Source organism: Eucyclogobius newberryi, unplaced genomic scaffold (genome assembly GCF_026437365.1).
Source record: "Eucyclogobius newberryi isolate DKJ021-1_F unplaced genomic scaffold, fEucNew1.0.hap1 SCAF_3, whole genome shotgun sequence".
NCBI classification, from domain to species: Eukaryota; Metazoa; Chordata; class Actinopteri; order Gobiiformes; family Gobiidae; genus Eucyclogobius; species Eucyclogobius newberryi.
The window spans coordinates 10,052,784-10,067,452 of NW_027315945.1; the positions used below are offsets into that span (position 1 = coordinate 10,052,784).

At 38.3% G+C, this 14,669-nt stretch overlaps 1 protein-coding gene and 1 pseudogene across 1 annotated transcript; both read right to left on the bottom strand.

The window, feature by feature from the left end:
- Positions 1-3,360: 3,360 nt before the first annotated feature.
- Positions 3,361-11,001, bottom strand: LOC140373491 (cathepsin S-like). Its single transcript, XM_072460013.1, has 8 exons — positions 10,830-11,001; positions 9,273-9,394; positions 8,647-8,769; positions 7,628-7,777; positions 7,330-7,554; positions 4,001-4,157; positions 3,805-3,913; positions 3,361-3,675 (listed from the first exon to the last, which is right to left on the bottom strand). Exons 1-8 carry the CDS (start codon positions 10,846-10,848, stop codon positions 3,579-3,581), a joined length of 1,002 nt encoding a protein of 333 aa, XP_072316114.1. The 5' UTR covers positions 10,849-11,001; the 3' UTR covers positions 3,361-3,578.
- A 1,318-nt stretch (positions 11,002-12,319) lies between these two features.
- Positions 12,320-14,417, bottom strand: LOC140373996 (cathepsin S-like; annotated as a pseudogene).
- Between the last annotated feature and the right edge of the window lie 252 nt (positions 14,418-14,669).

Genomic DNA, 14,669 nt, shown 5'->3' on the forward strand with positions numbered 1-14,669 from the left:
TGACAAAATGGAATGAACCTGAAGATAGTTGAGAGACATTTACCACGTAGAAGACCATTTATCTTCAGATATCTAATGCTAGCTTATGCAGTATTTTTCAATGTGTTTATTTATCTTTTAACTTGAACAATACATGTTTTTTGGAACCAGTAGTTATTTCTGTGCCTTTTCCGGTGTCCATCATTCGAAGAAGAAGAATTAAAATGTGTATAAATTCCTTTGAATACCATTTTTTGAGTGTCACATTGCCTTGCACCTTTCTACAGTCCCCTCCCACAACCCATCAGAAATAACCATCTTGTTTTCTTTTTAACCTTATAGTACTGGTACGTTTAAGTTTCCCAGGCCTAGCTCATGGTATTTCAGGCTGCACCATCTCATGCACTCAAGCTCATTGTGCTTTCTCATCTGAATCTATTTCAGTTCACACTTTCAGAGCTTATTCCAGCTCATGCTTTTGCAACTTATTCTAGCTACGGCCATCTTAATTCCTCCCATCTGCCCCACACCCCATATACACCTCATATACACCTGATATACACCTCATATACACCTGATATACACCTCATATACACCTGATATACACCTCATATACACCTGATATACACCTCATATACACCTGATATACACCTCATATACACCTGATATACACCTCATATACACCTGATATACACCTCATATACACCTGATATACACCTCATATACACCCCATATACACCTCATATACACCTGATATACACCTCATATACACCTGATATACACCTCATATACACCTGATATACACCTCATATACACCTGATATACACCTCATATACACCTGATATACACCTCATATACACCTGATATACACCTCATATACACCTGATATACACCTCATATACACCTGATATACACCTCATATACACCTCATATACACCTCATATACACCTCATATACACCCCATACACACCTCATATACACCCCATACACACCTCATATACACCCCATATACACCTGATATACACCTCATATACACCTGATATACACCTCATATACACCTGATATACACCTCATATACACCTGATATACACCTCATATACACCTGATATACACCTCATATACACCTGATATACACCTCATATACACCTGATATACACCTCATATACACCTGATATACACCTCATATACACCTGATATACACCTCATATACACCTGATATACACCTGATATACACCTCATATACACCTCATATACACCTCATATACACCTCATATACACCTCATATACACCTCTTATATACCCCATACACACCTCATATACACCCCATACACACCTCATATACACCCCATATACACCTCATATACACCCCATATACACCCCATATACACCTCATATACACAACATATACACCTCATATACACCTTATATACACCTTATATACACCTCATATACACCTTATATACACCTCATATACACCTCATATACACCCCATATACACCTCATATACACCTCATATACACCTGATATACACCTCATATACACCTGATATACACCTCATATACACCTGATATACACCTCATATACACCCCATATACACCTCATATACACCCCATATACACCCCATATACACCTCATATACACAACATATACACCTCATATACACCTCATATACACCTCATATACACCCCATATACACCTTATATACACCTCATATACACCCCATATACACCTTATATACACCTCATATACACCTCATATACACCTCATATACACCCCATATACACCTCATATACACCCCATATACACCTTATATACACCTCATATACACCTCATATACACCTCATATACACACACCATATACACCTCATATACACACCATATACACCTCATATACACCCCATATACACCTCATATACACCCCATATGCACCTCATATACACCCCATATACACACCATATACACCTCATATACATCCCATATACACCTCATATACACCTCATATACACCCCATATACACCTGATATACACCCCATATACACACCATATACACCTCATATACACCCCATATACACCTCATATACACTTCATACACACACCATATACACTTTATACACACACCATATACACCTAATTTACACACCATAGCCACCTCATATACAAACCATATCCACATATACACACACATCATATACACCTCATATATACACTTTATACACACACCATATACACCTAATTTACACACCATAGCCACCTCATATACACACCAAATCGGTCACGTCATCTTGACTCATTTCAGCACCACTTTTCATCCTTTCACAAGCACATTTACATTTAATAACACTCTCTTTTCTCCTGTCTATCATCAGGATTATACAGTTTAATCACCTCTAATTGTTTTGCAGTAGTTTGTGCACATTTCATCCAGTTCCAAACCAGGGGGTTAGTTAGGTCCTGTACAGTAAATCCAGACTTAGTTCAGGTCCCATTTTTTATATCTGCAAGTGTGAATACAGCCCAAGGTCAGACTGCAGGTGAAAGGTAGACATTGCACACCCAAGTAAATAAAGGCTCTGCAATGGTTAAGAATAACTCATTGGCTGTGATGAATTGAACTATTAGTCACAGGTAAAGGTTCAAATCAGGTTAATTTCAAATGTGTGTCTTCACACTGTCACACATTGAACAATAATGACATGCTGCATTTACAACAAGGGATGAGCCAATATGAATTCATTTTTTTGTGTGTGGGTGAGTCGATCCCGATACCCAATATTTGCTTTGCTACTTTGGCCAAAAGCCGACATTTGCAGATACCAATATTTCGATTTTAAAACTCCCATAGGACCACAAATCTATTTCGAGTTGAAATAAAGCTCACAAATTAACTTTTCACTTAACTAAATTATAACAAATAATAACATAATGCATTTATCTGGAATATATAATTATTTATTGCAAGATTATGTAAACGAACTGTCATATTTTTAGCATAATTGCACTTCTATATCGGAGCCAGCCAGAAATATGTCAATATTGGCCGATACCGATACTGGACGATTCCATTTTGCAACTTTTTGGAATTATTAGATGATTGCATAAAATATATTTACTTTCTGTTGTATACCACGGTGGGGCTGTATTCAAAGTTTTATGCAATATTCAGACTGCTGGGCACCTACAGTATAGTCTTTGTTTCTCCTGTAGTAGGTCTAAAACCTAAAATACTGTATAAGCTCTGCAGAAGGAGACCGATTATGCAGCAACACATGACAACACAAGATCATAACATGATTATCAAACAAATATGTCCAGATAATGACTCCCATGATCCAGTAAAATGAACAAAACATAATACTCAAATTGTGAAATTGTGTGAAGCGATTCATTCCAAATTCTTTATTAAAAATGCCCAAATACCTGAATAACATACATGCTTCCAATCTATTATTATGATGAACGTAATTTCACATAGCTTTGTCATTTACACGAAATCAATCAATGATACAACACATAAATCAACATAGTCTATATATAAGGGATGTCCAAAAATCAAGGAAGAGTATGATTTTTGCAACTTAAAAACATCTACTTTGTGACGTTTACCCGGGATAGACTGCATACATTGAGATGCCACACATCTGATCCTTGTTGCGTGCCATCCTGATGTAGCCCTCTTCACCCCAAAGTTTTCCCCAGCTGGAATTTTGAAAGAAAAAGTGAGTTACAGAAACATTGAGTGTCCTTTTCTACTGAACCTCAATGAGCAGATACTTTAAATGACCGGATGATTGAAAATAAATAATATACATGATTTTTTCATCTCACCTGTTCTTGACCAGCCAGTAGTCCAGCCCTGTAGTGTCATCGGTGCCATAACCTACGAGCAGCACTGCATGGTTTAGCCCTTTTCCACAGGACGGATTGTAGTACACACCTCAAATGAAATTAATGAATTAATTATTATTAATATTATATAGCACAACTTTACCAGTTTACACTCACAAAAGTGATCTTTACTTACCAGATTGGTAGTTGAATATGTCAGAGGCATCAATCCCTATTGCGATTGGGCCGATGACAGCAGCTGCACGTTGAAGAGAGAGCTCATCCCTGTTCACCAAGTTATTGGTTGAACAGTTAGCTGCTCGGTATGTCGGGTTATAGCGGCAGGTGCCATCCTGAACAAGAGATGACAACAATCAGTGTGAGGTAAGGAACAATTGGGAAGACCCCCATTATTTCCATTATAATAGTGTAAAATGATGTACCATACAGTGCATTAAAGAAGTTGTAAAAAAATATAAATAAAGGGCAATTATTAAAATTTGAAACAATTTGAGATCTAACTGACGTTTTCATTGATTCATTTAAAATGCTCAGTGTTCATGAACCTTATGGTTTAAATTATTATTGCTTGTTTTAAGAAAAAACTGAAATTGAGAATAAAAGTTGATCAACATGAGGTAAACAAAGTGATCATATCATTGTTGATGTACACTATGAATGAGAGTGAGTTTGTGAGAGTGAATAGGACAACGGATGGAAATGAGCTCATAGCAACACTCTGGCGTGTTTACAGTGTATTTATGTTCATTAACATAAGCTCTCCAGACCAAAACAACAATCAGAATAATAATAACTGCTCAGCCCTGGTGCTGGATCCACATGAAAGTTATAAGGGAAAAGTTCAGAATCAGAAAGTGGACATTACACACCTAATAAAATAGGATCATTGGATGTGGTAAATGGCACTTAAAAATATTCTGCCTTGTCTTTGTTCATAAACCTTCATAATAAACCATAAAAGTTAATAAAGGAGCTTTGCCCCAACCCCCAGCCCTTTTCTGCAATTTTAAAAACGTTTCAAAAAGACTAGGATTTGCTGGTATGTTCTCAGTCCCCCGCATAAGTGAACAGTTTTCAAGAAGATTGCAACACAGGTGGACACTCTGGGATGTTTTTTGCTTTGCACTACCTATTGCCCCATACGACACAAACACACTTTGGAGAACATGGTCAAATACTCAAATCTCTGTCTATTGTACAAAGTCATTCATGATCAGTCAGAGGAGCAGCTGACCCAGAGGAGCAGCAGAACCAGAGGAGCAGCAGACCCAGAGGAGCAGCTGAACCAGAGGAGCAGCAGATCCAGAGGAGCAGCTGAACCAGAGGAGCAGCAGATCCAGAGGAGCAGCAGAACCAGAGGAGCAGCAGAACCAGAGGAGCAGCAGAACCAGAGGAGCAGCAGACCCAGAGGAGCAGCTGACCCAGAGGAGCAGCTGACCCAGAGGAGCAGCTGAACCAGAGGAGCAGCAGAACCAGAGGAGCAGCAGACCCAGAGGAGCAGCTGAACCAGAGGAGCAGCAGAACCAGAGGAGCAGCAGACCCAGAGGAGCAGCTGAACCAGAGGAGCAGCAGAACCAGAGGAGCAGCAGACCCAGAGGAGCAGCTGAACCAGAGGAGCAGCAGAACCAGAGGAGCAGCAGAACCAGAGGAGCAGCAGACCCAGAGGAGCAGCTGAACCAGAGGAGCAGCAGAACCAGAGGAGCAGCAGACCCAGAGGAGCAGCTGACCCAGAGGAGCAGCAGAACCAGAGGAGCAGCAGAACCAGAGGAGCAGCTGACCCAGAGGAGCAGCAGAACCAGAGGAGCAGCTGACCCAGAGGAGCAGCGAGAGGGGACTGCATTATCCCCTTCAGGAAAAGCACCTTCAGTCAAACTACTTTTTCTGTCCGCGCTGCCTCTGACTTGAACCTCACACCCACAAACATCAGAAATACAAACTCGTATCACACCTTCAAAACACAGTTAAAACAATGGATCTTTGCAAAGCCGATCTGTCAACACTAACTGCACCTGCTCTCTCTGCTGCCCCCTGCAGGCCACTTGCCATGTACGGGTGTGTCTGTGTGTGTGTGTGTGTGTGTTTTCTATAGGGTGTGTATCTGCTCGTGTATGTGTCTGTTGTCTGAACCTGGATGATTGCTGTGTCTGAGTCTTATAATGTAAATAGTGTAAATATTTCTTATTTCTATGTGAAATCCTTGCTTGTTTTTTATTCCATGAAAAATAGCCTTTTGGCAAATTCTGGCATATTAACAGAAACGTTTATTAATATGCACTGTTCCTGAAATAAATACATAAATGAATGAATTGATAAAGAATAAATAACACAGTTGAAAAATGTGCATTCAAATTCATGCATATAAAGAATAGAAGAGTTTTGGGGAGCTATAAAAGAGTTAGAATAGCAGCTAATCTTTTTAATGCACCTCCTGCCATTTGTCACTGTTTGAGAAGAGGAGAAACTGAGTTGGTGTTTTGTAACCCATATACAGAAAAAAATAAGTATTTGGACACCCTGCAATTTTCCAAGTTTTTCCACTTAGAACTAATAGAGGGGTCTGAAATTTTCATCATAGGTGTATTTCTACATTGTATGATTTTTAGATAATTTATTTGTGTGTTAGTGCTGCAAATAAGTATTTAACCACCTGCCAATCAGCAAGAATTCAGGCTCTCAAAGACCTGTTAGTCTGCCTTTAAAAAGTCCACCTCACTCCACTTAATAATGTAAATGATCGAGTTAGCTGCATAAAGACACATGTCCACCCCACAATCAATCAGACTCCATTTACTAAGAACACCATCCCTACTGTGTAGCATGGGGCTGGAAACATCATGCTTTGTAGGTGCTTTTCTGCACAGGGGACAGATGACTGTCCCTGCACTGTATTAAGAAGAGAATGAATGGGGCCAAGTATTGCGAGATTTTGGGCAACAATCTCCTTCCCTCAGTCAGAGCATTGAAGATGGGTCGTGGCTGGTCTTCCAACATGACAGTGACCCGAAGTACACAGCCAGGAAAACCAAGGAGTGGCTCCGTAAGAAGCACATTAACGTTCTGGAGTGGCCTAGGCATTCTTCAGACCTAAACCCTATGGAAAATCTTTAAAGGGAGCTGAAACTCCGTGTTGCTCAGCGAAAGCCCCGAAACCTGACGGAGTGTGTGCAAACCTGGTCAAGAACTACAGGAAATGTTTGATCTCTGTAATAGGAAAAAAAGGCCAAATATTGACATTGAATATCTTTTTCTCAAGAATTTCAAATTCTTATTTGCAAAAATGTAATACAAATACTTTATGGAAAAGATTGTTATTTAGATTCTCACAGTCGAACTGCACCTACGATGAAAATTTTAGATCCATACATAATTTCTAAGTGCTGAACTTGCAAAATCCTCGGGTATTCAAATACTTACTTTCCTCATGGTATGTCTTAAGAGGCAGTGCAGCTTCCAAAAAGGACCCCAACTTTATGCTGACTTGGCTTATTTTGCAGAAGTCCTTACCTGGCCCTTATAGGGGTAGAAGTTTTCAGAATCAATGCCCTGGTTCGCAATCACATACTGAAGGGCTTGATGAGGCCATCCACCATTGCATCCTAAATTTCCATATGGGCCTGAGCAGTCCACCAGGTTCTGGGGGCTGAGGTCCACCAGCTTCCCTGTGGTCTTGGCTAACAGACCCTCCAGGGCCCCCACAGTGCTAAAGGCCCAGCATGATCCACATCCGCCCTGCAAAATCAAAATGTTGACTTTGTTGTACCTTTGTTGTACCAGAGATAAATAAGTGGAAAGTATTTTCTACCTGATCTTTGACCTTAGTCACTAAGCCAGATTTCCTCCAGTCCACACTGTCTGGCATCTCCTCTTTTGGTGCTTGGAGAGGGGTAGGGATCATCTTGAAGTCTTTGGGAAGCTTCAGAGGGGCATATATTCTTAGCAGTTCTTCTTTTGTCTATGGGGGTATAAAAGCACCAAATGAATGTAGTTTTAGCAACATAAATCTTAACTTATGTTTGTCAGAAGGCAGATTAGCTACATAGTAAAAGTGACATCTTAGTGGAGCCAATTTGAGTAAAGACTAATGTAATTGGTTTTATATACAGTAGGTGCATAGTTTGGTCAATTGCAAACTTCTTCAATTTCAGTTTGTTTTACAGTTAGACACTGCTGTGTTGGTTTTGTTCTGTTCCTCTAAATTAGTTCTCTTAGCTCTGGATTTTATGGAAACTATTAAATGGTCTTCAATATTTTTTATGAAAGAATAAATAAATAATAATAATTAAGAAAATAATATATATATATATATATATATATATATATATAGAAAAGTAAAATCAACCTGTCAAAGGCTCAGCTTTAGAACAGCTTTTTCAGGTCTGTGCCGACCGCCCCAAGAACAGCCAATCAGCGCGCTGCTTTCAGCTGTACCCCAGCTTTACTTCCTACTTGGTATGTGAGTTTTTTGTATGCAGTAATAATGGAAAATTTATTTGGGAAGTAAAAAAGGAAAGTACATGTTAGGACTGTGTGCAGAAGGTCAGATAAAATAGATGTAGTGACTCTGAAAGGGATTAGAACAACATTTAGGCTTCCATAAATCATAATCAAATCTAAATCATAATTTGAACGACCTTAATTAGCAACAGCCTCAGTTATTCATGTTAAATATGTCCTCTGTAACTTAAAAGACAACATATTGACATTAGTATAAAACCTTGAAGAGTTCAGAATAATAAAACATGTCCAAACAACAAAACAAGGGTTCTTTTGATGAGTTTACACCAATTTTAAGAGTTAATATTAAACCTAATTAGCAATTACCAAGTCAGACAGTTGATTGATGCCCATAGTGTAGGTGTGAAGGCCCAGAGACGCCTCCAGGTTGTGAATGTTGATTTGCATCAGGTTTTTCTCCCACAATGCTCTGCGGCCCATCTCCTCCACCTAAACAATCAAAAACATTTCGATTTAATAACAGCATATTTCATTCAACTAGTATTAATACATATACATATATATATACATATATATATATATATATATATATATATATATATATATATGTATATATATATATTAAAATACCTCAGCGCCTGGTCTCATTCCTTATATATATGCATGTATAAAGAAATTATAGTTAGCAGTAAAAGTAAGATTATTATCAGTAAAACATATATGTAATATACGGTTGAGTAAAACTACATAACTAAGAGCTTGTAAGTTCTTTTGAATTTCCCTCTGTCATAAATGACTATGATTCATTCATTAATTCATTCATTTTCTACTGCTTTATCCGGTTAGGGGTCACGGGTGACTGGAGCCTATCCCAGTGACTTTGGGCATTAAATGACTATGATGTCTGAGTAAATCCAAACTGTCTTTGGCATTATATACCGGTAGCTATTGTGTTATATAAATAAAGTTAAGAGCAAATTCCTTTCACACACCTCATTCTGGTACTTCTTCTGGTGAGTCTTCTTCCACAGCTCCCAGTGCTGGTCCAGTCTGGAGTCAAACTCAGCCCAAACTGTGGCACAGAGAAGAGCCAGCAGCCAGACTCCCACCACACCTGCAAGACAAATGTCCACAGATGTGACAGAGCGACACTTTAAGGACACATACTATGCAGTATTTGAATTGTTATTATCCTCTAAACATGCACCCGAGTACCTCTACTTTGACATCTCATGTTTTAGAACTTAAAGGTTTAATGGACGAATTTTTTGGCCCAAATCTGAGTCTTATTTCCTCGTGGCGTGGACTGCCGATTAGTCCTGCGATGTGATCCGTCTCGCTAATAAACAAACGCACGTGTGTGTTGTATCAGTCCGCATGGGGAGTGTGCATGCGCACTTCCGCCTGATTTCTCAAATTGCCTTTAAATAATTACTTTATGTCTGTGAGACATTCCCTCATCAAGAATTGTGTTGGACCTCCATCTACTGGCAACATAGGGAATTACAAACAGGGAGTTTGGGGAGGATTTATTTAATATTTGTCACTTTACACTAAGTTGAAACTGGTGGAAAGAAGTGAAATACACTTTTAACTGCTTCTGTTTTTAAATAAACTAAAATCTAGATAATTCTTCAGACATCACTTCTCAGGTCTAAAACACTTCCATAATCAAATAATTGTTATCTGAGTGAGCTGAACAAGTTTTGTGATTCAGAAAGAGCAGTAGTTACAGTAAAAATACAGAAATAATTAATTAATTGCATGATAATATAAGGTTATGTGAGAACTATCCATCAGAAATGTGCTAAACATGTTGATTATTACGCACAATAAATTCATCCAGTGATTCGCTGTAGAAAAGGTTCCTACAGGTCGTCACTGTTTAAACAGAACTGTCATTTTCAATCTAAGGAGCTGCTCTGAGCTGACTAAGCTCTATCTTCAGGGAACAGCCCTGCCTTTGCTAATGTATTATCTATTCATCTAGATTCAAATAGGAAGGCAAACTCCTTCCTCAGTCACAAACGTTCTGAAGTATTTATTTTGTATGGAGCATTAACTGTAAAAGTGTTTTAATCTGCACTTGCCTCTTTTTAAAGTTTTAGTAGATGATATAAAGCAATGTTTCTTATGATATCCCAACTCTATGAAAAACTTATACTCAATGAAAATATACTCAAGAATAACTACAAACATCACGTTATCTTCATCTGGATTGACATTTGTTAAAACTTGATATTCACGGACCTTTCATGACCCAATGGTAGTCTATGAATCAAAAACATAATTGACTGAAAAAATAAATATGATCACACACTTTACTATAACTCCAGACACACAACTGTTTTCTTATGCCTATTATTTAAACATGTGTGGTCGGTTTAACTCCATTTGAACTTCTTAACACTTTACTGTTATATGTTATATTTAAATGCTGTCCATAGTTTTTGGCAGGTAAAGTTTAGACTTGTTTAGTCACTTCAGCTCAGTAACACGTTTGGTTGCATGTCTGACATTACAGGGAAAAGAAACACACTCGTGCTCACCTGTGCGTGTGGACTTCATCTCTGCAGAAGGCGAATGTTCCTCTGGCGCTGTGTTGTGTCGGTTTTATTGTGTGAGTGGCTTCCTCCAGGTTCCTCTTCAGTGTCACCTGACGCACCGCACGAGTTTGGATGAGTTTGGAGAATGAAAGTAAAAGTAGTGAGTGCGAGCCTTGGGGAAGGGCTCCACATCACACACTGAACTGTACAACTGAGAGAGAGCCATGTTTATACAGCAAAAGTCTCAAAACCAATCCCTTAACAAGAAGGCCGTGGTTGGAGAGCCGCGGCTCTGCAGACACTCCCTAACAATAAATAAATACATAGTCACAACATACTAACTACAATTTGTTGTATTATTTCCACGTACATAAACTATATAAACAAAAACAAGTTAGTTAGTTATTTAGTTTAGTTTTTTGTGCATATTTAGAGTCTATTGTTTTTTTTATTTTCACATTTGTTATTATTGATCATTATTCAAATGTATTTTACTATAATTGATGTGGGCTTACAAAATAAAAAAAATAACTGGGTTCCTAGTTGCGTGTGAAAAGTTAAAGAAGTAAAAAAAGCACACAATGGCCAGGTCAAATACAAACTGCACACATCCAGGAAATACATGTATAAATAGACTAACTAATGCCAGCTATGCTTCTCTCTTCCTGATAGACTGGTTTGTCTTTTTCTCAAATTGACACTGACTCATGTGGTGTCTTACTATTTGTGTTATTTTCCCTTTGGCTTTTGTGTATATCAGGCCTAATCATTTTATAATATGATTTTTCGGTGTATGTAAACCAGTGTTGCAGTGTCATAAATCAGTAGTAAAACCAAGAAGTCGTGTGCTGTCACTGGCTCTCACTTGTGTCAGACTGTGGTGAGTCTAACAATCAGCTTTGAGTAAAAACATTGGTAATCCCTCTGTGGTCTGTTCTGTTAAATATGTACTATTGTGTACTATTATTGTTCTATTATTTAGTCTTGATTCATTATCATTGTGGTTATCATTATAGTTTTACTATTCTGACAACACTACAACAATCACACCAATATGCTCACACTCCTGTCTTTTTAAATACCCAGTTGTGGTACAAGGAAAACAACTGTCTTCTGCAGTTTGTCCACCAGGGGTCTGTCTTGGGCATTTGTTTAGTCATGATCAAATGTTTTTAACATTATTTCTGTTATACCACAAATTAATCAATTGGGGAAAAATAATATGTTTAAAAATATTTAAAAAAAACAGCAAACAGTAAAGCATTCAGAGATTGTAACTTGCACCTTTATTGAAAATTATGGCAAAGACATGTAAGAATTCAGCCAGCTGTAAATGCACTTACAATTCTGACTCTAGTGTCAGAAGGAGCAGCAACAGTTCACATTCTCACACAAGTAGACTGTAATTGTATTATTATGGTCTATTGATTCCTATTTATTTGACCTGATACATTAATTTGACAACACAATTATATGAAACTGTAATTAACGAAAGAAGATGAATTGTTCTGAAGAGATATGGAAACAGAATGATCACGTTGTTTTGGTGTTTACTGAGGGAAGACTGAGTACAATGAGATGCCGCACATTTGATTCTTGTTACGAGCCATCCGGATGTAGCCATTTTCTCCCCAACTACAAAAAGAAAAGAGATTAGTAAACAATACCCATCTACCATTACTTTCTGTAATATTGAATACTGAACAACAATAATATTTGCCAATACTTTACTACTTGAATTTAAAAAAAAACCTGTCTCACCTGTTTTTCACCAGCCAGTAATCGAGTCCAGTGATGTCATCGGTGCCATAACCTACAAGCAGCACTGCATGGTTTAATTCCTGCCCACAATATGGATTGTAGTAAACACCTACAAATAAAGGGAAAACACATGACGTTTACCTAAAAGGCTATGAACTGGTATTTCCCTGAGACTGATCAAATCTATACCATAAAAAATAGATACCTTACCTTAAACACCAACATTAACCAACCAGTCACTTTAAATCAGATTTTAATAGTGAAGGATGTCTCCATAAAATGACTATGCTAAACAACATTGGTAACATCCGCTCACAGAGTTGGGAAGTAACTGATTACATGTACCGAAAAGATGTATTCAGAATGCCTGATTGTTTCCGGTACAGTTTGATGGTATAAAGAACATTATTAATGATATAAATACTAACACATGGGGTGCACAGTGGCAGAGCAGTTAGAGCTCTTGTCTCCCAATAAGGAAATCATCGGCCAGACCGACATCACATGATCTCTCTGGGTGGAGACTGCATGTTCTTCTCGTGGGTTCTCTCTGAGTTATCAGGCTTCCTCCCACAGTCATAAGACTTGCATGTGTTAGGTCAAATTGGCAAATCTAAACTGTGAGATTAAATTGTTGTATGTGTGTATGTCTCTGTATTAACCCTGCGACGAGCTGGCCCTAGTCCAAGGTGTCACTGGGCCCAAAGTCACTGGGATAGGCTCCAGTCAGGTAGAAATTAACAAATACATTTCAGCAAATATAAACAAACAAACATGACTTACCAGATCTGTACTGACAAATGTCACTAGCGTCAATGGGAATGGAGATTGGCCCAATAGAAGAAGAAGCCTGTTTAATGACAGGTTTCCTCCTAGAGGCCACAAGAATCACAGTATTAGGTCAAATCTCTTAATCATTTCTTCGTTGGCACAGTGAGTCCTTACCATGCCCTCATAAGGGTAAGAAGCCAGTGAATCAATACCTGGATTGTCAATGACATACTGCAAGGCTTGATGAGGCCATCCACCATTACAGCCATCATTTGCATATGGGCCTGAGCAGTCCACCAGGTTTTTCACCGATTCACCGATTTCCTTCAGTCCACACTGGCTGGTACATCCTCAACAGTGACAGGGACTGGACTTACCAGGTCAGACAATTGTAGGTGTGAAGGCCCATAGAAGCCTTCAGGTTGTGAATGTTGATTTGCATCATGTTTTTCTCCCAAGATGCTCTCCGGCCCATCTCTTCCACGCATAAGATCAAGACGTTCATAAAGTAAGTAACTTAAAACAACATTACTACTTCCATTTAAAAGCTACATTCAGAAGACAATGTTACCAAATCTGGGGACACCCCCCCCCCCCACAAAATTTCAGTAGATATAAACAGTATATCTAAAATTATTAAATGAATATGTAGGGGTTGCACATATTCATTTAAAAAAGCAGGTTTGGAATAAGATACTCACATAACTTTTTATTTTGATAAAACAAACAAATAAACGCATTTTTCCGCATGAAGCCTTCCTGTTGTTGGGCTGGCTTTTGTAGGATTCTACCAGGCAGATCAATCAGTAGTGTTTTCTGTCTCGTTGACAGCGATGATTAACACATTTAATTAGCCCAAGACACATTTCAAACTGAAGTCATCATTTAGTTTATTTGGTGCCTTAGTGTTCAATGTTGAAATGCAGTACATTTCTATTTGAGATTTTTTGTTCAAAAACATTGTCCCCTCTAGTGTGCATTGTGACCCTTTCAATCCCATAAAAAGAGGTTGGTGATCCATGATTTACCTTTTTGTAGTGTTTGGACATTGCCAGGCATGTACCGATGTGACAATTGTGCCTGCTGCAATAATCCTACCAATCATCTTCATACTGGGAGAAAGTTTTCTCTTGTCAAACGTTATATGCATGCTCCTGTGCCTCTGTGCCTTAGCCTACATCAGACAAACTAAGACAACTAATACAATGTATTTTAGAACACGAAACAGCCATCAGGACAGGAAATATGGACTATGCAATGGCCACTACACTACAACGAAGTAAATCATGGATCACCATGCTCTTTAAAGAC